A 24794-nucleotide genomic window follows, 5' to 3' on the forward strand; every position below is an offset into this window, starting at 1 on the left:
AGGGCAGTGCCGTATCGCAAAAATGGCCTGGTCATGGGGGGGGGTAAATCTTCTGGAGGTCAAATGGTTAACACATGGTCCATTCATGGACTATAGGCCTCAACACCCGTGTGAATGAGGCCCTAGGGTCCATTTACACTAACACAGTAAAGTAATGTTGCACATGTTGGTGCGATAAGTTGTCATTTATTTTGGATGGTACCCCAACGAACAGCAATGCACTAAAGTGCACTGGGGTGCACTGCCGAAAATGCTATTTTTTTAGTGTGTTAGATAGTTTATTCAAATGAATAGGCTGTCTTAATGCAACCCATCTTATCGCAGTGCAACAGAGTGAATAGGTCCTTAATGATGTGCGTTTGAATATAAATGGCACGTCTTTGAATGACAAAGTCAAGAAATATTACATAAAAAGAAATGAATTCTCAATGTGTCCCATCCTCTGAATTCTCTGTATATTCAGTGGAAAGTGCTGTAGACTCATCACTTCCACACTATGCCATGTCGGTGATGTATTTCACACCCAACTGACTGTAACTGTTTAACCTGAAACAAATGGCTATTTCTGTCTATATATACACAAGACATTTCAGGGAAGACACATTTGAAAGTAAACTGAAATACCTTCAGATGTAGAGGTAGCATCCCTAATAATAGAATCTTTATATACTTTTATAGCCTTGCGGCTTCACAGCCTGTTTCCTACTGCGCATGCGTGAGTCGCGCTGCACTTTCTGAATGGTCCCACTGTCTTCTGGGACCCCTGGGTCTCCCAGAAGGCAGTGGGGGGGGGGGGAGGGTCCGGAAGTTTGGTAGATCGCCACACAACGATTGTGGCCATCTTACACGGAAGTGGGAGCGGTTACCAGGTTTTGACAGGTATCTGCTCCCCCTTCCCCCCCAAAAGGTGCCAAATGTGGCAGCGGAGGGGGGAGGAAGCAAACAAGCGAAGCTTCCCCTTTTGGGTGGCGCTCCGCTTTAACGGCCCTGTATGTTTTTATTTTTGTATATGAAATCATTTCTCCTTTTCCCCCTCATGTCCGTTTGTTTGGATCCAGCAGTGCACGTTCGTTGTGTTCATGTGCACTGCTCTATACAGCCCATAGGTTATCCCAGGAGTGAGCAAGAGAGGGTGGCTATGTTACTACATACAGTGGGAGAACGAACCTAGCCACCTTCTAACAGGAAGTCATATTACAGTAAAAAAAAAAAGAAAGGGAACTTAGAGATTTGAAGGGGGCTAAGACCAATAGAGGCTTTTTTGCATTAAGAATACATCTTTGAATTGAAGTTTATGAGTTTCCTTAGGGCTCGTGCACACTGCAGCTCAAAAAAAAAGCTGCTTTTATTTCAGCTTGAAGCTTGTGCTTTTTTGTGCTCTTGTACACGTTTTTATTGAGCTTCTTCAAGCTACTTTGAAAAAGCTGGAACAAATGTTTTTGTGCAATTTCAAGCTTCTTTGAGCTTTTTTGAGCTCTTTGGGGCACTAGCTCCTCTCAAAAACGCGAGTTTGATGGGGGAGGGGGGTTTCTGCCTGTAGGAGCATATCCCTGAAAATGCCTGAATAAGCCATAGTGTGCATGGACACATTGGCTAACATGGAGGGGAGTTTCTAGGCAGAAAAAAATAAAAGCTCAAAAGCCTGTAGGAGCCGCTTCTTTGAGCTCATTTGAGCTGCAGTGTGCATGAGCCCTTAGGCCCCATTCATACCTGAGCGTAGTGTTTTCAGGCAGAAGGTCCTGCGTTTTTGCCGCAATTTTGACACGTTTTGCCACGATTTTGTACAGGTCAAAAGGTTACCAATGTAAAAAGCAGAAAAACGCCTGTAATCTGCCTAAAAAAAAAGTTTCAGAACTTGGTTGAGCTTCAGGCGTTTTGGAGCTTTTGGCTTCAAGCGTTTTGGAGTGGAGATGTGAACCATCTCTATAGAGAAGAATTGATTTTTTTTTTCCCTCCAGCATTTTGTAGCTTGAGGCTTCAAGCTACAAAACGCTCAGGTGTGACCTTAGACTGGTTCATTTGTCCAAAGGCTGTTCTGTCATATGAGTTATTTGCACATAAACTTAATAAACAACCTTTATTCTGCCAATTTCACTGAATGCAAGAGGTTGGCTTGCCGTACAAGATATCAAGTGTTTCACAATCAAATCAATTTATCAGACTCATATTCATTTAGTATACCAAAAAAAGGTTTCCTTCCACCTGTTTAATGATCTGTAGAATTCCTCTCTGCCATCCCACATGTCATGGTAAAAGGCCTGAGAACTCTGACAGAAGGGGTAGTGTTCAATGTATCCTAGGAGAGTTTGCCACCAATTATTTGTCACCTACCCAATGTTCATAAAACCAATTTTTATAGATGGAAGACTGTATAACCCCTAATGCAATAAGCGCATTTATGGGAGTAACCATAACTGCACAATGGGTGTTTACCCCGTGTGCGTCCAATCCCGGCCTTTTCGTGTGTCTGGGAAGCGTCCAATTCCTGCTCCTGAAATACGCAGCAGCTGAACACTGTACTGAGCAGTACTCATGTTTAAGGCTGTATGTGTTTGGGGATGTATGCCCAGAACACTGGTATTCTGCATTCCAGGCACGCCTAGGAACGCATATGGCACTGAACACAAATACCATGTGGTACAGTGTTCAGCCACTACATATTTCAGCTTGTCCTAGACTTTGACAGTCGTCAGGTAGTGGGGATGGACGCTGCACCTGTGCCTCCTGAGAGTGCAAAAATACTGGGCACACACATGGGCTAAGTTAACATTGTGCATTAGGCCTTATCTTCTGCTATTTATTTGCAATGTATTCTAAAGTGACCAGAATATTTAAAATGAAATCCGGGAACATATTTTTTTTTAAATTGGCAAATGGTAAACTATTTTATAAGCACATTATCCTCAAATTATATATGCAGTGTATGTGGTATGTGTTTATGGAATGATTTAGGATATATACGTTATTTCTCACATTTCGTCCATGAGATTAAAAAAAAAAAAAAAGATACTTCTTAGAATTTTTTGGGATATGACTACCAAATTTTAAGAAGATAAGATAGAGAAAAAAACTTTTTAATGCATATTTTGTATTTTATTCTTACCAAAGAATTTTGGTTCAACAATAAGAATATAAATTAACAATTCAGAACATTAAAAGATTGCATGGTAACAACACGTAGTATACCCTCGAACATAAACAATCAAATATTAATAGCTAATAGCCTGATGTACAGAGTGCAAAGTTCAGGGTTGCACAATGTACAGAGTGCAGAGTAAGGGTTGCGTGATGTACAGAGTGCAGAGTTCAAGAGTGCGCTATATACATAGTTCAGGAGTGCGCTACGTACAGAGTGCAGGGTTCAATAGTGCACTACGTATACAGTGCAGATATCAGGAGTGTGCTACGTAGAGATCAGGAGTGCACTACGTACACAGTGCAGAGATCAGGAGTGCACTACGTACACAGTGCAGAGATCAGGAGTGCACTACGTACACAGTGCAGAGATCAGGAGTGCGCTACGTACACAGTGCAGAGATCAGGAGTGCGCTACGTACACAGTGCAGAGATCAGGAGTGCCCTACGTACACAGTGCAGAGATCAGGAGTGCCCTACGTACACAGTGCAGAGATCAGGAGTGCCCTACGTACACAGTGCAGAGATCAGGAGTGCCCTACGTACACAGTGCAGAGATCAGGAGTGCGCTACGTACACAGTGCAGAGATCAGGAGTGCACAATGTACACAGTACAGAGATCAGGAATACACTACGTGCACAGTGCAGAGATCAGGAATGCACTACGTACACAGTGCAGAGATCAGGAGTGCACAATGTACACAGTGCAGAGATCAGGCGTGCGCTATGTACACAGTGCAGAGACCAGGTAGCAACTGAGCATGTGCAGAGCAGGGTGAGACAGTGTATTAGTGGATTCTACACAATATAGACACTTTTTTAAATGTTTTAAATAGATATACCTGCAAAGAGGCCAGCCTGACGTGATCTAAGATGACTTCATTTTTAAATAATAATAGTCAGCAAAGGCAGAGAGCATAGGAAGTTAGAGGTTTGCTGGGTTGTTGGCAGGGTGACTTTAAATTTCTGATCAAGCTATTTTTTTTCTTGCACTTATCAAACAAATACAGAACATTCTCAGTACTATCATTAAAACAAGAGGATTTCAATGCTTGGATTTACATGCAGTTTATATTAGATATATCTAGAGAGGAATAAGTGACCTCTGAGCCTGTCAGAAGTACCTCTTGGGGGTACACATGCCACTGGTTGGTAACAATAATTGTGCTAATGTACTTCAAAGAGTTAACACAATAACCCAATGTACTGCATGAATAATATTTTAATAATATCCAGCCACAGCAAATATATGGGTTAATGATTTCAGCTTTGTACAATGCAGCAAATGGAAAGTGGAATGGATGGTGAGGGTTACTTTGTAGACTAGCTAGGTAACGGTTATTTACTTCCTATCGCTTGTGTTTGTAATCTTTTCTCCTTCCTTTTTTTTTTTTTTTTTTCACAGTGTTTCTTCTTTCTTGTGCAATACAAGACTATGCATGGGGAAAGCTGGGCAGCAGCAGTGAGGTGGCTCGGTTGTGGGCTAGTGGTGACCCCAAACGTCAGATAGAGCCTACCAAGCCATATGCAGAGGTATTCTTCATAAATGGACCTATTAGACTTTAAAATGTTGTACAAATTAGTATGGATTCATAGGAGGCACTGTTTTAATGATTTTTATTATTCATTTTAATCTATAGAAATTAAAATGCATCAGTCCCAGTTTATGTTGCTTTGCATTGTTCCTGATACTTGCTTTGTAAATCCCCCTCAATATCCCCTTATCTGACAAATTCGTTTTGTGAAGTTAAAAAAAAATGGATCTTCAAGTCTTGAAATTAATTGTTTTTGGCACCCCAAGCGCTGGTAGCAGGCACATGTTTTGTTGCATGTCAAATGTGCTACAAACATGCCAAAAAGCGTGGTGATAAACCAAGCCACTCCCTGCTCCAAAAAAAGATTTTTTTTTTACATTTACTGTTAATATCACCCTAAACTGATATGTTTTTACTAATGGTCTTGCTTTCCTCATTTTCCTCCAATAGTTATGGATGGGAACTCACCCAAAAGGTGACGCTGTAATCCAGCATAGCGGTGTAGCCCACAAGACTCTGGGGCAATGGATTGCTGCTCACCCGGATTGTCTCGGGACGAAGGTCAGAGAAGCTTTTAACAATCAGCTTCCTTTTCTGTTTAAAGTGCTCTCAGTGAGGCTGGCACTGTCTGTCCAGGCCCACCCAGACAAGGTAGGTTGGGTGCTGCATGAAATGGTGGAGGGATTATGATTGAAAAAAAGTCTGAACTGTTTGGGATGTTGGCTTATTCCTTTCGATTTCTTATCTGCCCTAAAAGCATAAAAAGGGAGAAGTTTATTGGTTGCTTTTCTTGGGCTCCTTTCACACTTTCACACAACTGGTCCTATCATGTCCGCCTGATGATCCATTCATCCCTATGGATCTGTGGGTGTAAACGGACGTGCACACAGACCTGGAACATGAGGATTCTGATCACCACACTGATAGTCTGTTGACACTTCCTCTAGCTCTGCAACTAAAACCCTGTATCTCCATATGGGCAGAGAGCGGGAGAAAGAGTTTACTGGATCCTGGCATTGCACGCTCCATTCACTGATCATATAATATGCAATACTATTTGCACAGAGCAGTTCTGATCCTCCTCTTCTCAGGCGCTTCTGACCCCTCACTCCTGCTCAGTGTCCGCATAGCAAGCTGCTTTGGGGGCACTAGTGTGAGCTCAGTCCCGAGCTGGCTCTGCGTATCCATAGACACAAAAAGCACGGCTCGGCCCCACCCCCTGCTCCCTCCTCACTGGCTGTGATTGACAGCAGGGGGAGCCAATGGCTTTTAAGTGGTTCTAAAGTCATATGTTTTTTTTTTACCTTAAAACATTACCTGCATGAAGGCAAAAAACCTTTCACTAGTTGTTTCCTTCCCCCACCCCCCTCCCCCTCCCCCAATACTTACACGAGTCCTGTATCGATCCAACGCTGTGCGCATCTGCAGCAGTGCAACACTCTCTCTTTCTGGTCCCACAGGGCAGATTGATAGCTGCAGGTGCCATTGGCTCCTGCTGCTATCAATCAAATCTATTGAGGGAGAGGGGAACAGGGCCCAGCTGCGCTGTGTGTATCTATAGATGCGCACAGCCTGGGTCGGGAGCGCACCCGTACATGTGCCTAAATAGCAAATGGCTTGCTATGGAGTCACACAGAGAAGAAGAGGTGTGGACAGCGCCGGCAGGGGACCCCAGAACAGCAGATAAGTATACACCTCTTTTTATTTTAGGAGGAAAATAAATGAACCTTTACAATCACTTTAAGGCCAGCACCCACTCCTACTTAGTTAATTTCTCTATCACTCTGTTTTAGCATCTTACCAGGGGGCTTCTTGTCAGTGCGAGAACTGATTGGCTGTCTGTGCTGCTTCTTACTCTGAGCTCTGCTGAACAGGATATGACAAAGGCTGATACTAGTGCAAATTCAAGTACTTGCATTTGAAAAAATACATTTCTGATAAATGAATGAAAAACTGCAAAATTCATTTGCGTCTTTTACGTCTGCTTTAAAATGTAACCCCAGCACAATAGTGTGGATTATACAAATATCACTGTGAAAGCTGACATTTAAGCTGGCCATAGATGAATTGAAATTCATCCAGTTCAGCAGGAACCGACCAAATTCCGATCAATGTGTAATTGCTCAACCAAACAAGCAAGCACTTCTCCAGGTCGGTCTGCTAATCCTCCGCTGCTAACACACTGATAGGTGCCAGCCCAGCTTGTTGCTGTGTTCACAGGGAAAGAAAGGAAATTAGTCAGCCGCTTATCTTAAAGTGACTTTTATTGTAGATTATTCAATAAAATCACATACTACAAGAGAGGTAAACGGTAGACAGCTAACGTGTTTCACGATAAGCTATGAATATGCACTGAATTAGCACGAAACTTTGTCTGTTTTCCTCTGTTGTATCTGTGGTATGTGATTTTATTGAAGAATCGACAATAAAGGTGGCTTTAAGATGTCTGGCCGACCAATTCCTTTCTTTCCCTGTGTGGTTGCTGATGTTCAACAGAATTTGATCTGACAATGTTGGAAAATTTTTCTCGATCAGGGCTGCAGCTGATGATCTGTGTATCCTGCTGTCAGAATACAAATTCTCATCGGGAAGGATTCTCCTATCCTCCTCTCTTTTGTAGATGGAGGAATCCATTCAGTTTTCTACTATCAGCCCCCTTGCTGATAAAAAAAACAATGAATCTATGGGCAGCTGTAGTGGTAGCAGTTAAAAGTTAAAGCGTAACTCCACTTTTGTTGAGAAAAAAACATTCCCCTCTGGGTGATCTATGTAGATTGCAAGGATTATAACAACCTTTGTTGCAGATTCCTACCTTTTGTTATTCTGAAGAAATCCCTCTGTTTCTCTGTGCCTCTGTACTGAGTGGGCCTAATGGGAGTGCTTTCATAATTATCTGTCAGGTGTTCAGATACAGAGCACTAATGAGGAAATCTGCTGGGCCTGCATCCCTTTAGATGTGCTCCTATTAATAGTATCTCTCCAAAAAAGACATTTTTGTTGCAGGGGATGCCAGAAATCTGACTTTTTTCTTAGGCAGACTTCTAGGAAAATTGGTGAGCCAATCACACAAGCAGGAATGATGTTTCTGGGGAGTGATCAGTATACATTCTGTGTACAGAACAACTCCATGTAGCCATATTGCAATGCATTCTCAGAAAATGACAGTGGCTGCAGATTGAAAAGGAAAGATAATTTTTAATAACATTCAATTACAATATGATTAGTATCGCAATTATATGTGCGATATTATTTTTTCTTTATTTGCTATTTTTTTTCCCCCACTAAAGTGGAGTTACCCTTTAAACACTTATCTATTTCTCAGAATATCATTCTTATTAATTAATCTTGTGTTCTCGTGTTTTTTCTTCCGTTTCCAGTTAACTAGCTTTTCTACCTTTTCTCAGCAGTAACAAACACACCACTATCATCTCTTTCCTCTTAATATCTTCACATATAGGCATTGGCTAAGAAGCTGCATGCTCAGTTTCCACAGCATTACCCTGATGACAACCACAAACCAGAAATGGCCATTGCCCTCACACCTTTCCGGGGTCTCTGTGGATTCAGACCTATATCTGAGATTGTAGCCTTTTTGCGGGGTATGAATACATTGTTCTTCATAACAAAATGGAAATACCCCGGGATCATTGTAAAAGATGTCTGAAACTGGGCTCTGTTTCAGATGTTCCTGAGTTCCGTGCACTCATTGGCCAGGACGCAGCAGAGCAGTTGGAGGCAAGTGCAGCGGATCTGTCCAAAGATGTGGAGGCTCTAAAGCGATGTTTCACCTGTATGATGCAGAGAAGTAAGGAGGAGTACGCCGAACAACTTAAATTGTTGGTACAGCGAGTAACGCAACAAGGTACCCAGTTTTCTTTACTATTACATAAACGCATTCTAATTTTGTTCTTATTTTTTTTTTTTGTTCCATTTGTAGAAAAACTAAAAGGACTATTTATAATAATGTTACTTTTTCCCACCTATTTTTAGGGCCTCTTCACATCAGATCACGGTGCGGGAAACCCACGTTCTGTGCACATTTCCTGTACCATGTTCATACCACCCTGCCTTTGTGATCTGCAGTGGGTGTTAATGCAATGCTAACAACACCCCAAATTAGGGTTGCACCGATACTGGCATTGGTATCGGTGCCGATACTAAGCATTACTGAGCAAATACTCGTGCAAATGCTCCAATAACTGAAACCGATACCTTTGTGGTGCGATTTACTTGAGTCCAAGTATCGAGTACTTGCTGATAAAACACCGGTATTGGTGCAACCTTACCGTAAACTCCGGTCACAAACACAGTTTGTTTTGCCTGTACCAGATTGCATGGTACAGAAGTACCATGCAATTTGGTTGTAGTGTGTTTTTTTTAAATGTAGTGCATGCACTACTTTTGGTGTGGTGCAGTGTGATTTCAGCCCATTCAAATGGATGGGCTGAAAATGCACTGCACTCAAATTGCACAGGAACGCAATCACATTCCTGTGTGATTCCTGGTGTGAACCGGCCCTTAAAGTGGATGAAACCCTCATATATACCGAGCGAAGTGAACATTCACAGATGATACACAGAGATGAAACAAATCCCCCTACATAAGTTTTACTTGTATATTTGCTGTCTTTAACCACTTAAAGGGGTTGTAAAGCTTTGTGTTTTTTCACCTTAATGCATCCTATGCATTATGCCATTTACCAGCTCCTTCCTTTTCCAAATGCACGCGGACTCTGTCCATTCATAACTGAGCAACGTAAACTGTGTTTAAGATACTTTAGTTTATGAATGGACAGGAGCATCTGTCTCCTGTCCATTCATCTCCAGTGCAGCTGAAGCTGCAGAGAAAGGAACTGGGGAATCTGTGTCTTGTGTCTTCAGTTCCTTTCTCTGTCTCAAAAAAAAAGAGAGAATAATAAATAATTAAAAGGTTAAATTGTAAAAATTCAACTAAAAAAAACACTGACACCATCAATATATAAATTGTAAAAAATAATAAAATAAATTGTAAAAAATAAAATTGTAAAAAAAAAAAAATACTGCCAAAGTACACGCTTCATCAGTGCCCATCAGCGCCACCTATCAGTGCCCATCAGCGCTGCATATTACTACCACTGTCATAAGACATTAAAAAAGTATCGGTAATCGGTATTAGTGAGTACTAGAAACAAAGTATCAGTACTTGTACTCAGTCTTAAAAAAGTGGTATTGGTGCAACCCTATTTTTCAGACTAAGAACATTTTTTGCAAGTACAGAGAAACAGGTTGATCTTGCCAAAAATGTTGTGTCACTTCCTGTGAGCCAAAAAGACAGCGTAAACAATGTTTTCTAGTTTTGTAAACTGTTACTCAAATAAATCCACCATGTTATGGAGGTGAACAAAGGCAGATGTTTGTCCAGCCAGGTTAGTAACCATGGCTCCCTCCATAGACACCTTGGAGAAGTGAGTGTAGACACAATGGGGTTGATTTACAAAATCTATTGCAGTTCTGCAAAGAAACCAACCAGCTTCCAGTTTTTAATTTGTCAAAGTCTAAAGTAGAAGTATAACCAACACATTTTTTTTTTTGCCTGGAGTAAGAGAGAGTTATAACCCCTGTCAGATTTTTTTCCTTTTTTTGCCATCTGTGTACCGTTGAGGAAATTTCCCTTTACTTCCTGTCCCATAGCCAAACAGGAAGTGAGAGGAAATCCCTGCAACTTAAAGGAATTCTTTGGAGACCCCCAGGTCATCAGGGCTAGTGTCCCCATTGGAGGATTTCCCCTCAAATAGAAAGGGTTATTCTCCTTAATGAGGGCACAGACAGCAATAAAAACTGACAAATGTTCTAATCCTGCTGCACTCTATCCAAAACAAAAAAAAATGTTTTGCCTTTAAACCCTTTTCACACTGAGGCGCTTGAAAACTGCCCATAAAACGTCAGGCGCTTTTGAGGCGTTAGCGTTTTTTTTTTTTTTTTAAGGTCACGTGACTCAAAAGAACCATTTTGCGGCTCTTTTGAAAGGCGTGCTTTTCATGCGCTTTTGAAGAGCTTCCAATTCATTTCATTGGAGAGGGGCTTTTTGAGGCAAAAGCGCTCCAAACATGCTCCAAAGATGCGGCTTGCAGGACTTTTTTCACTGCCCCACCCCAGTGTGAAAGCATCCATTTCAAGCGCTTTTTTTTTTTTTTTTAGCGCAAAAGCACCTCAGTGTGAAAGGGGTCTTAGTTGTACTTTAACTGAACAAGCTGAAGTTAGAAGCTGATTGGCTACCATGCACAGCTGCACCAGATATTGCACGCTCCAGTTCTAGTAAATCAACCCCAATGGGACAGGAAATGAGTTACTTGCAGAATCAGGAAATAAAGGAAAAAAAAAACTAAAAAGTAAAACTAAAGCAACCACTATATCTAAGGATTGGTAAAATGCAATATATAAAATGTTTGTTTTGGGGTTTATATACGTTTTAAGTCCACATAAATGATACTATCAGTGTGTTTTTATCTACTTCTCTACTCCACGTTGCATAAAAGCTTTACTGTGCTGCATTTCTGTATGTAAACAAGGGTTACTCCACTTTAATGGGGGAAAAAATAGCAAATATAAAAATATATAGCATATACATTTGCTACACAAGCCATATTGTAAATGAATGTTATTAAAGAGGAGTTCCAGTCAATTTTGTGTTTATTAAAAGTCAGCAGCTGCAAAAACTGTAGCTGCTGACTTTTAATAAACAGCCACTCACCTGTCCCAGGATCCAGTGATGTGCTCAGCCCAGCCGCTCTGTCCCTGGCATCTCAACTTTGGGCACCCGGCTGTGACAGCTTGCAGCATCCATCTCATGCTGATGTCTATATCTAAAAAAACAACATTAAGACGCCCCCCAGGAATTAAATTGAGTCACATTAATTAGAAAACCTGTTTCTTATGCAATTGTTTTTTTTCCAGTTCAGAGTGGAAGTGATGTGTCTTCTTGTATTGGAGATCTGCTCTTGACACTAAACTCGCAGTTTCCAGGAGATATTGGCTGTTTTGCCATCTATTTTCTCAACGTGGTAACTCTGCAGCCAGGTGAAGCCATGTATCTCGGAGCCAATGAACCCCATGCATATCTGGAGGGGGGTGAGTAGCTTGCATGAGGATACACATACATTTAGTATACCAACTTTAGGTCATGACACAGGAAGGAGTTGATCAGCTGATCTCATTAGTGTCATCTACTTTCAGCTGGTCATCTCCTTCCTGTGTCATGACCTAAAGTCAGTATAAGAAGCAAGGCAGAAGTAATGGATATGTATTTTTAAACATGAATTTTAAACTACCGGTATATGATAAGATAGTGTTTTATTTTTGCCAAAGAAGTACATTAATGATATATTGGTACATAGGGGGAGCTGGAATTTAGAAAAACTTAGCCTTTAAGCCTTGTTTTTAATTGCAGTGTCAGTCTGGTGTGCTTTATTCTAGCATGTAACCTCCTCTGATATTCTGTGGGTCGGGAACCCGCCCAGCATCCTTCCTTGATTGCCCTCACTTACCTCCACAGAGGAAAGGAAGATACAAGTCTGCTGTCTGCTGTGCTCTCCTCAGAGTTCATATGCAATTCTCCTCCCCCAGCCTCTCCCCAGCAACCAGAGGTGGTGGGTGGGATTGGAGGTGTGGCCATCCCTTCCATGCTGTACAGGTGGCTGCTATGGCTGATCCAGCAGCTAAAGATGAAGGAGCAGAGAGAGAGACCTTGCAAGTCTTTCATCTTCAGTGGAGCAATAAGTGGCAGAGGGGGAGACGCTCCTTCTCGCTGACTGACGCCGCATACCACTCACTGATTGACGTCACACACCACTTACCGATTGATGTTACACACTACTTACCGATTGACGTTACACACCGCTCACCGACTGACGTTACACACCGCTCACTGACTGACGTTACACACCGCTCACCGACTGACGTTACACACCGCTCACCGACTGACGTTACACACCGCTCACCGACTGACGTTACACACCGCTCACCGACTGACGTTACACACCGCTCACTGACTGACGTTACACACCGCTCACTGACTGACGTTACACACCGCTCACTGATTGACGTTACACACCGCTCACTGACTGACGTTACACACCGCTCACTGACTGACGTTACACACCGCTCACTGATTGACGTTACACACCGCTCACTGACTGACGTTACACACCGCTCACTGATTGACGTTACACACCGCTCACTGACTGACGTTACACACCGCTCACTGATTGACGTTACACACCGCTCACTGACTGACGTTACACACCGCTCACTGACTGACGTTACACACCGCTCACTGACTGACGTTACACACCGCTCACTGACTGACGTTACACACCGCTCACTGACTGACGTTACACACCGCTCACCGACTGACGTTACACACCGCTCAATGATTGACGTTACACACCGCTCACTGATTGACGTTACACACCGCTCACTGACTGACGTTACACACCGCTCACTGACTGACGTTACACACCGCTCACTGACTGACGTTACACACCGCTCAATGATTGACGTTACACACCGCTCACTGACTGACGTTACACACCGCTCACTGACTGACGTTACACACCGCTCACTGATTGACGTTACACACCGCTCACTGATTGACGTTACACACCGCTCACTGACTGACGTTACACACCGCTCACTGACTGTCGTTACACACCGCTCACTGACTGACGTTACACACCGCTCACTGACTGTCGTTACACACCGCTCACTGACTGACGTTACACACCGCTCACTGACTGACGTTACACACCGCTCAATGATTGACGTTACACACCGCTCACTGACTGACGTTACACACCGCTCACTGACTGACGTTACACACCGCTCACTGATTGACGTTACACACCGCTCACTGATTGACGTTACACACCGCTCACTGACTGACGTTACACACCGCTCACTGACTGACGTTACACACCGCTCACTGACTGACGTTACACACCGCTCACTGATTGACGTTACACACCGCTCACTGATTGACGTTACACACCGCTCACTGACTGACGTTACACACCGCTCACTGACTGACGTTACACACCGCTCACTGACTGACGTTACACACCGCTCACTGACTGACGTTACACACCGCTCACTGACTGACGTTACACACCGCTCACTGACTGACGTTACACACCGCTCACTGATTGACGTTACACACCGCTCACTGATTGACGTTACACACCGCTCACTGACTGACGTTACACACCGCTCACTGACTGACGTTACACACCGCTCACTGACTGACGTTACACACCGCTCACTGACTGACGTTACACACCGCTCACTGACTGACGTTACACACCGCTCACTGACTGACGTTACACACCGCTCACTGACTGACGTTACACACCGCTCAATGATTGACGTTACACACCGCTCACTGACTGACGTTACACACCGCTCACTGACTGACGTTACACACCGCTCACTGACTAACGTTACACACCGCTCACTGACTGACGTTACACACCGCTCACTGATTGACGTTACACACCGCTCACTGACTGACGTTACACACCGCTCACTGACTGACGTTACACACCGCTCACTGATTGACGTTACACACCGCTCACTGATTGACGTTACACACCGCTCACTGATTGACCTTACACGCCGCTCACTGATTGACGTTACACACCGCTCACTGACTGACGTTACACACCGCTCACTGATTGACGTTACACACCGCTCACTGATTGACGTTACACACCGCTCACTGATTGTCGTTACACACCGCTCACTGACTGACGTTACACACCGCTCACTGACTGACGTTACACACCGCTCACTGACTGACGTTACACACCGCTCACTGACTGACGTTACACACCGCTCACTGATTGACGTTACACACCGCTCACTGACTGACGTTACACACCGCTCACTGATTGACGTTACACACCGCTCACTGACTGACGTTACACACCGCTCACTGATTGACGTTACACACCGCTCACTGATTGTCGTTACACACCGCTCACTGACTGTCGTTACACACCGCTCACTGACTGACGTTACACACCGCTCACTGATTGACCTTACACGCCGCTCACTGATTGACGTTACACACCGCTCACTGACTGACGTTACACACCGCTCACTGATTGACGTTACACACCGCTCACTGATTGACGTTACACACCGCTCACTGATTGTCATTACACACCGCTCACTGATTGACGTTACACACCGCTCACTGATTGACGTTACACACTGCTCACTGACTGACGTTACACACCGCTCACTGACTGACGTTACACACCGCTCACTGACTGACGTTACACACCGCTCACTGACTGACGTTACACACCGCTCACTGATTGACGTTACACACCGCTCACTGACTGACGTTACACACCGCTCACTGATTGACGTTACACACCGCTCACTGACTGACGTTACACACCGCTCACTGATTGACGTTACACACCGCTCACTGATTGTCGTTACACACCGCTCACTGACTGTCGTTACACACCGCTCACTGACTGACGTTACACACTGCTCACTGACTGACGTTACACACCGCTCAATGATTGACGTTACACACCGCTCACTGATTGACGTTACACACCGCTCACTGATTGACGTTACACACCGCTCACTGATTGACGTTACACACCGCTCACTGATTGACGTTACACACCGCTCACTGATTGACGTTACACACCGCTCACTGATTGACGTTACACACCGCTGACTGACGTTACACACCGCTCACTGATTGACGTTACACACCGCTCACTGACTGACGTTACACACCGCTCACTGATTGACGTTACACACCGCTCACTGATTGACGTTACACACCGCTGACTGACGTTACACACCGCTCACTGATTGACGTTACACACCACTCACTGACTGACGTTACACACCGCTCACTGATTGACGTTACACACCGCTCACTGACTGACGTTACACACCGCTCACCGATTGACGTTACACACCACTGACTGACGTTACACACCGCTCACTGACTGACGTTACACACCGCTCACTGACTGACGTTACACACCACTCACTGACTGACGTTACACACCGCTCACTGATTAATGTTACACACCGCTCACTGACTGACGTTACACACCGCTCACTGATTGACGTTACACACCGCTCACTGATTGACGTTACACACCGCTGACTGGCGTTACACACCGCTCACTGATTGACGTTACACACCGCTCACTGACTGACGTTACACACCGCTCACTGACTGACGTTACACACCGCTCACCAATTGACGTTACACACCACTGACTGACGTTACACACCGCTCACTGATTAACGTTACACACCGCTCACTGACTGACGTTACACACCGCTCACTGACTGACGTTACACACCGCTCACTGATTGACGTTACACACCACTCACTGACTGACGTTACACACCGCTCACTGACTGACGTTACACACCGCTCACTGATTGACGTTACACACCGCTCACTGACTGACGTTACACACCGCTCACTGACTGACGTTACACACCGCTCACTGATTGACTTTACACACCGCTCACTGATTGACGTTACACACCGCTCACTGATTGACGTTACACACCGCTCACTGACTGACGTTACACAATCGGTGACTGACGTTACACACCGTTCACTGATTGACGTTGCACACCGCTCACTGATTGACGTTACACACCGCTGACTGACGTTACACACCGTTCACTGATTAACGTTACACACCGCTCACTGACTGACGTTACACACCGCTCACCGACTGACGTTACACACCGCTCACTGACTGACGTTACACACCGCTCACTGATTGACGTTACACACCGCTCACTGATTGACGTTACACACCGCTCACTGACTGACGTTACACACCGCTCACTGACTGACGTTACACAATCGGTGACTGACGTTACACACCGTTCACTGATTGACGTTACACACCGCTCACTGATTGACGTTACACACCGCTCACTGATTGACGTTACACACCACTCACTGACTGACATTACACACCGCTCACTGATTGACGTTACACACCGCTCACTGATTGACGTTACACACCGCTCACTGATTGACATTACACACCGCTCAATGATTGACGTTACACACCACTCACCGATTGACGTTACACACTGCTGACTGACGTTACACACCGCTCACTGATTGACGTTACACACCGCTCACTGACTGACGTTACACACCGCTCACTGATTGACGTTACACACCGCTCACTGACTGACGTTACACACCGCTCACTGACTGACGTTACACACCGCTCACTGACTGACGTTACACACCGCTCACTGACTGACGTTACACACCGCTCACTGACTGACGTTACACACCGCTCACTGATTGACGTTACACACCGCTCACTGATTGACGTTACACACCGCTGACTGACGTTACACACCGCTCACTGATTGACGTTACACACCGCTCACTGACTGACGTTACACACCGCTCACTGACTGACGTTACACAATCGGTGACTGACGTTACACACCGCTCACTGACTGACGTTACACAATCGGTGACTGACGTTACACACCGCTCACTGATTGACGTTACACACCGCTCACTGATTGACGTTACACACCGCTCACTGATTGACGTTACACACCGCTCACTGATTGACGTTACACACCGCTCACTGATTGACGTTACACACCGCTCACTGACTGACGTTACACACCGCTCACTGACTGACGTTACACACCGCTCACTGATTGACGTTACACACCGCTCACTGACTGACGTTACACACCGCTCACTGACTGACGTTACACACCGCTCACCGACTGACGTTACAAACCGCTCACCGACTGACATTACACACTGCTCACCGATTGACGTTACACACCGCTCACCGATTGACGTTACACACCGCTCACTGACTGACGCCGCACACCGCTTACTGACTGACGTTACACACCGCTCACTGACAGACGCCGCATACCGCCCACTGACTGACACTACGGAGAGAGCTATAGTTATAGCTGCTGGCAGTAATGGCATGTAAAAAAATCCTGTGAAAATAAAAAGTAGCGCATAGATTGTGCCAAAAGTGTTCAATCAAGAAAACAACTGAAAAAAACAAATATCCACAAAAAATAAACATAACAGTGAAAAAACTTATAAGTCTTTCAATATAGGTGAATAAAGTCCTATCGGTGAATGGGGAACAAATATGGAATGTCCCACTGAAAACCATGCGTGGATACGGGGAGGCAGATGTTATAACACGGGTGAATCAACAAATCGTCCCCAAGTGGTATCTCACAATGACATGCGACTTGGTAAAGATGGTGTGTAAGAAACTCTTACCAGATGCGATGGACTCCCTTGTCAGCGACAGGGAGTCACTCCAGCAGGTTGCCTCTCAGGGCCAGTGAACGCACATCACAGCTCTGCGAACCTTCTGGGTCAAACTCTGCGCGGATCTCCCGCCAGGTGGGTCCTCCCAAAGGATGGCCGAGTAGACGATCCATTGATCGAAACGCGTCGGGCGCTTTCAGCATCCTTCTTGTTGCCCATTTTTGATTTTATACTCTGTGATCACATTTTATTGTTATCTGGCGTTTTTAGCAATAAAAATCCTATTTTTGCTCATCTACACTATGTGGAGCTTGTTTATTTTTTCTCCACATACCTACTGAGAGATTTAACCAGCCTTCAATCCAGTTTTTGTACGTGACGCACTGTTCCCTTTGATCCGCACCTCGGCCATCCTTTGGGAGGACCCACCTGGCGGCCCCGGGAGATCCGCGCAGAGTTTGACCCAGAAGGTTCGCAGAGCTGTGATGTCCGTTCACTGGCCCTGAGAGGCAACCTGCTCGAGTGACTCCCTGTCGCTGACAAGGGAGTCCATCGCATCTGGTAAGAGTTTCTTACACACCATCTTTACCAAGTCGCATGTCATTGTGAGATACCACTTGGGGACGATTTGTTGATTCACCCGTGTTATAACATCTGCCTCCCCGTATCCACGCATGGTTTTCAGTGGGACATTCCATGTTATTTGTTCCCCATTCACCGATAGGACTTTATTCACCTATATTGAAAGACTTATAAGTTTTTTCACTGTTATGTTTATTTTTTGTGGATATTTGTTTTTTTCAGTTGTTTTCTTGATTGAACACTTTTGGCACAATCTATGTGCTACTTTTTATTTTCACATGTTTCTTTGGTTGTTGTCACCTTGTAAGTAGCTGCTCCACACTATATATTTTTTCAATTTAGCGCAGTGTACACTTTTATTATATGTAAAAAAATCCAACAGGCTGGTTGTACCCAAATCGATCAACGCATCGACTTGGGTATAATCAGTCTGCCAATACATGGATTGAAATTTCGATCCATGCATGGCTGGTTTCAGGTAAGTGTCACTCGTTATTCCTGTGCCACCTAGACTTAACAAGCATTGAACCCTTCCATTGGCTGGGGGGTCCACACTGCAAGAGTATTTTTTTCCAAACCGGAGTTCATGTGAACCTGTACAAATGAAAAGAATGCCAGTTGCTCACATTAGAGATACCAAGGTGAAAGTATTATTCGAAATATGCTGCCCCATCTATACCAACTGCTTTTTTTAAGAAAGGAGAAAATACATTTTGGTGTTTTTTATTTTATTTTATTTTTTCCTAACATAAAATTTCTATTTACTTGGCTGGTTTATTGTGTCTAATATTTAAATACAATATTAGGGTTCAGTAGTTTTTATATAAAAACACTATCTGCTATAAAAATACAGTGTGATATTTGCGTGAATATTGCCCCAAGAACCACAAGTCCTCTCAGAATGTCATTTCTTGAACAAAAGTAATTGTTCGATGAAACCCATGATCTATTTTGTCTGCCATGTGGTAATATGTATGTCTTCTTATTTCTCCTTTATAGACTGTGTGGAGTGTATGGCTTGTTCTGACAACACAGTCCGTGCTGGACTCACCCCTAAGTTTATAGATGTGGACACGCTGTGTGAGATGTTAACCTACATATCCGCTCCTGCCGCTAACAAACTCTTCACTCCAACACCTTTCAGTGGAGACCCGCACGCCCTCCTCTACAACCCACCTGTACCTGATTTTACTGTCATCAAAATTGAGGTCAGACATAATTAAAATGTTAAAAAATAGGTTAAAGTATTTCTTTATGGGTGTGTATTATGGGAACACTGATTATATAAATCTCAGCCACCTGGTATGCAGCGTTTGAAGTTCAAGGTAAACATTATGCCCCCCTTTACATCTGATTTTTTTTTTTTTTTTGCCGTCATATGACATCGCCCAACAAGAACAATCCCATCTCTTTCCTTTTTCTATAGTGCCTGTTCACATCTGCGTGATTTTTTACTCGGTTGTTTTTGCTGCATGTCCTTCTATAGTGCAATTTTGGCTCCATAGCCTGTAATGGAATTGATGCAGATGCATTTTAGATGTGTTTTGACAATTTTTTGCAGTAAGAAAAGAGTATATCCCCAAAATAGGAGCTGCTATTGTCAATTCCTTTCTGAAGAAGCTAGTAACCTCAATTCAATAAGGTTTAGTGCGGGAACCAGTGCGATTCCAGTGCAGGTTCCCACATCGCAGGCAGTTCACACTACCCTATGCAAGTGTGTGTCAATAGAAAGTTAATGACACCCCCAGATTGGTTCGCATATCGCAGTGCAAACTGTCAAATGGTGCAGGAATCGGATCGCATGGGTGTGAACACCCATGCAACCCGATTCCAGTGCGGACCAAAAAAAGGGTCCTGCACTATTTTGGTGGGAATGCAATGCGAATTCAGCCATACAGTATGTATAGCTGAATTTGCATTGCACAGACATAGCATGTGATCTGCACCCGTGTGAATCCAACTGCATGTGGAATGGGAAGACCTTCACTATTTCCAACAGGAGGCGCTATGCTATAGTATGTTTTATTCATTAGATGTAGAATCGCATATGGGGATTTTCTGAAAATCTTCCTGACCTGAAACAAGCATATTTGTTATCAGAAACCATGAAATCAGGCCGAGACAGAAGTACAGTTAAATCACACTTGTTTAATAATAAAAGTAAAAAGAACAAATGTAGTCAAAACATAGCCAGAGTTCAGGAACCGGAACGGATAGTCAGCCAAGTCAGAAGTCGGGGATCAATGTAGTGCAACAGCAAGCAGGATCTGTTGCCAGAATGGATGTCAGCAAAGCAGGTCTTGACCAGGATCGCAGGAGATGTTTCTGTGATGTAGACCAAGGCGAAGGCAGAGCTCCTTTGGACTGGACGGCTTAAGTAGGCAGGACTGACGAGCAGGATATCATCAACAGCTGAGTAACTGTGGAGAGATAGGAGCTGGCAATTAGCCGAAAGCTGAGCGGCCAGCTCAGAGAAGGAAGGGCTGAGCCCAGCCCTGACATTTGTAAAGTCGGACACCTTTATGTTTATGCTTGTTCCAGGTAAGGGACACAGAGTAGTGAAGAAACATGACAACCAGGAAACTAGCAATTGCAGAATCCACGTCTCTCTTGGTAAAGGTTTCTTTTTAATATCCACAAGCTGGAACTTTTTTTTTTTTTCATAAAGACTTCAGAAAGTCATTTAAAGCTTTTCAAATGCTTTGTTAAAAGATTGCCATAATGGGGTATATAAGAATTTTCACAAATTAACAGGAAAGCAGTAAGTATGAGAGGCATATACAATCATTTACTAGTGTTAACAAATATATTAGTCTTTCCTAGCATAATAATTAAAATGAATGATACCACATTGCTCTAATATGTTTGACATGCAAGATAAATTAACATCCAGAATATTTAATATGTACTTTTTATTTGCAGGTACCGTCTTCTGTGTCCCAGTACCATGTGCAAGCCTTAGACTCTGCAAGCATTCTGCTGGTTGTCCGGGGCCAAGCCTCTGGGCAAGGATCGTATGAGAATTTAAATCTCTGTCCGGGATCTGTTCTGTTCATCTCTGCTAATGAAAGTTTAACCCTCAACGTGGATCCATCCCACTCTCTTCTCTTATTCAGGGCTTGTTGTCTACTGTGAGAAAACAGCAGATTTGTTATATCTTACACTCCTTTAGTATGTTTCAGCAAAGGGTATTATAACAGTTGTTCTGTAAAGTCTTCTAGATGAATAAAAATAGAACACTATGATGATTTATAAGTTGTGTGTACCAAGATATTATTTTGACTAATAACCACTTGATATGCCTAAAGGTAGACTTGAGTTGGGGAGATTGGTTGAAATTTTCATCCTTATGGGTATATGGGAGACGCACATAATAGTGAGTCTAGAAAGAAGTGGCCCTTTGATGTATCTCTACTGTAAATTGTGGTATATCACAGGCTAAAGCTGACAATACACTGATCAAAATTCAGCCAGTTCAGCAGGGACTAATCTAATTTTGAACAGTTGGGGTTATTTATGAAAGGCAAATCCACTTTGCACCGTAAGTGCACTTGGAAATGCAGTCACTCTACATCTAAGGGGTAGATCTGAAATGAGTGGAAGCTCTGCTGATTTTATCATCCAATCATGTGCAAGTTAAAATGCTGTTTTTTATTTTCCTTGCATGTCCTCCTCGGATCTACAGCGACTTTACTTCTAAGTGCACTTGTAGTGCAAAGTGAATTTTCCTTTAGTAAATAACCCCCAGTGTGTGGCTGTCCCTACTTGACAGAAGTCAATTGTTTGATCAGCTTTTGCTGAAGGAACATGTTGGAAAACTTTTGTCGAGCAGCAGCTGCAGCCACTGATCAGTGAATTCTGCAAGCTCCACTGTCAGAATACAATGTCCCAGCAGGGGGGATTCCTCAAAAAAAATAAGTGTATGGCTAGCTTTATGCCTGGTACAGGGCAAAACAAAATCAATGTCCTTTTTTTTCCCACAAATAAAGCTTTCTTTTGGTGGTTTTTACTTTTTGCTATAATAAATACCCAAAAAATTTTAAAAAGTAAACAAATTTCTTCATCAGTTTAGGCTGATATCTTCTACATATGATCACTGTATAAATGTCAATGGTCCAAAAAATGTGTCAAAAGTGTCCGATCTGTCCGCCACAATGTCGCAGTCCTGATAAAAAAAATCGCAGATCGCCGCCATAAGCGTATATTGATTGGTTTGCGCAAAAGTTATAGCATCTACAAAATAGGGGATAGATTTATGGCATTTTCTTTTTTTTTTTACTAGTAATGGCGGCGATCTGCGATTTTTTTTAATAGGGATTGCGGCGGACAGATCGGACACTTTTGAGACCATTGACATTCATACAGTGATCAGTGCTATAAAAATGCACTGATTACTGTCTAAATGTCACTGGCAGGGAAGGGGTTAACACTAGGGGGCGATCAAGGGGTTAAATGTGTTCCCACAGTGTGTGTTCTAACTGTTGGGGGATGGGACTAACTTGGGGAGGAGACCGATCGTTGTTCCTATATACTAGGAACAACAGATCAGTCTCCTCACCCCTGATAGAACGTGGATTTGTGTGTTTACACACACAAATCCCCGCTCTCACTCTGTCAGGAGCGATCACGGGTGCCAGGCGGACATCGCGGCCACCTGGGCACGCGCATCGGCTCCTTAGGGACGCGGTGGGTGCGTGCGCCCCCTATACTCCTTAAAGCGCCTGCTATACAGCGATTTGCGCAGGAGTGCCATTCTGCCGCCGTCAATCGATGGCTGGCAGCTGGCAAGGATGAGTTCACCTTTCATAACATGGTTTTGTGAGTGCTGTGGTAGTTCATTGATTCTTCCTGTCAGAGTGCATCAGCTTGCCCGTACGAGGTACGAGCATGCAGATACACTGACAGGTCTGCAGGAGTCCTGCATTGCATCAGCGATCCGCTGATCACTGGTGCAATGCTTTACAGGCTCCTGCAACAAAAATAATAAAAATGTGCATTTATTATTTTTCATAAAAAGTTGAACTTATCTTTTAAACATTTATGTGTCCTGGGACAAATTGATGAGTCTCTTGCATTTATTTTTTAATGGGAAAGAAGGGTTTCTAAAATAGAGAATACAATTAATTCAAATTATTTAAATGATCAGTCCTGAAATAGCCAGTGTTACAGTGTTAATTGCCAGATCTGCACTTTGCTAGGGGTTCTCTCCTTGTTGAATATTTAAAGTGACACTAAACTCACATTATCAATAAAATAAAGGTATTATGACTAAATACAAATAATGGGGAATTTACTAAGTCTGGAGCAACTGAGCATGGCAACCAGTCAGCATTTATCTTTCATTTTTGAAGCTTAAAGTATAACTAAAGGCAAATCTTTTTCCTGACGCCAACATGACAGCATACCAGTGATAGAGCTCCACCTCTCTTCCACTCCCTCAGGACCAGTGAATAGCATAAAGGTGTAGTTGGGCCCCACCCCAGTCTTCTTTTATCCTCATGCCTCCACTCACACAGTATAGAGTAAGCAGTACTATGTCCCAACCTCACCAGTGCAGCATCCATCTGGGTTCAGCCTCTCCCAGAATGCAGTTCCAGCGCTTGGGCCGCTAAATGTGCTAAATAGCCTGGGAGCCCCTTCTGTGGGTCTACAGACAGACTTAATTGCTTTTCACAGCAATTACAAACTTAGGAAGATGTCTGACTCGGTTTCTGTACCCCATGGATCTGCAATCTAGCAGCCTATATATTTCCCCCAACATCTCTTGTAATAAGGTTCCTCTTGAGACAGTCAAGAGTGAATGTGGTAGTCATAACCATTCCTCCATTTTGACCATGAGGGCCTTGGTTTTTCCTGGCCATTTATTTAATGAAACAGAAGCCAATTCCCCTTCGCTCATACGCAGACCGCAGCTCCAAGCATGGCGGCTGAGAACCTAGCTTGCTCCAGAGTGATCTTTACTTTGTGGAGTGTGAGAAGGCACTTTACTAACAACATCTATGCAAAAATCTGGAACAAGTTTGTGTTTTTCTCGGCAGCGAGATATTGATACTACTGCACCTCCGGTGACAGCTGTACTGGACTTCTTTTGGCCAGATTGGACATGAGCCTTAGCCTATGTTCTTTGAGACTGCAAGAGTGTAGACTATGTCGGCAATAATTGGGCTTAAATGGGCCAAAAATCCTTTAATTTGAACAAATTTTGAGGATTAGTCATGA

The 24794-nt window shown here is 43.8% G+C and overlaps 1 protein-coding gene across 1 annotated transcript in view; it reads left to right on the top strand.

Moving 5' to 3' along the window:
• Window positions 1-21830, top strand: part of MPI (mannose phosphate isomerase) — a 33207-nt gene extending 11377 nt beyond the window's left edge. Inside the window, exons 2-8 of the mRNA XM_073619018.1 lie at window positions 4541-4668; window positions 5121-5321; window positions 8128-8269; window positions 8353-8532; window positions 11603-11776; window positions 19575-19783; window positions 21498-21830. Of these exons, the coding sequence (XP_073475119.1) occupies window positions 4541-4668; window positions 5121-5321; window positions 8128-8269; window positions 8353-8532; window positions 11603-11776; window positions 19575-19783; window positions 21498-21710 (1247 nt within the window). The 3' untranslated portion in view covers window positions 21711-21830. The remainder of the gene's footprint in view (window positions 1-4540; window positions 4669-5120; window positions 5322-8127; window positions 8270-8352; window positions 8533-11602; window positions 11777-19574; window positions 19784-21497) is intronic.
• Window positions 21831-24794: the final 2964 nt, after the last annotated feature.

The sequence above is a fragment of the Aquarana catesbeiana genome, linkage group LG03 (assembly GCF_042186555.1).
Source record: "Aquarana catesbeiana isolate 2022-GZ linkage group LG03, ASM4218655v1, whole genome shotgun sequence".
Classification (NCBI taxonomy): domain Eukaryota; kingdom Metazoa; phylum Chordata; class Amphibia; order Anura; family Ranidae; genus Aquarana; species Aquarana catesbeiana.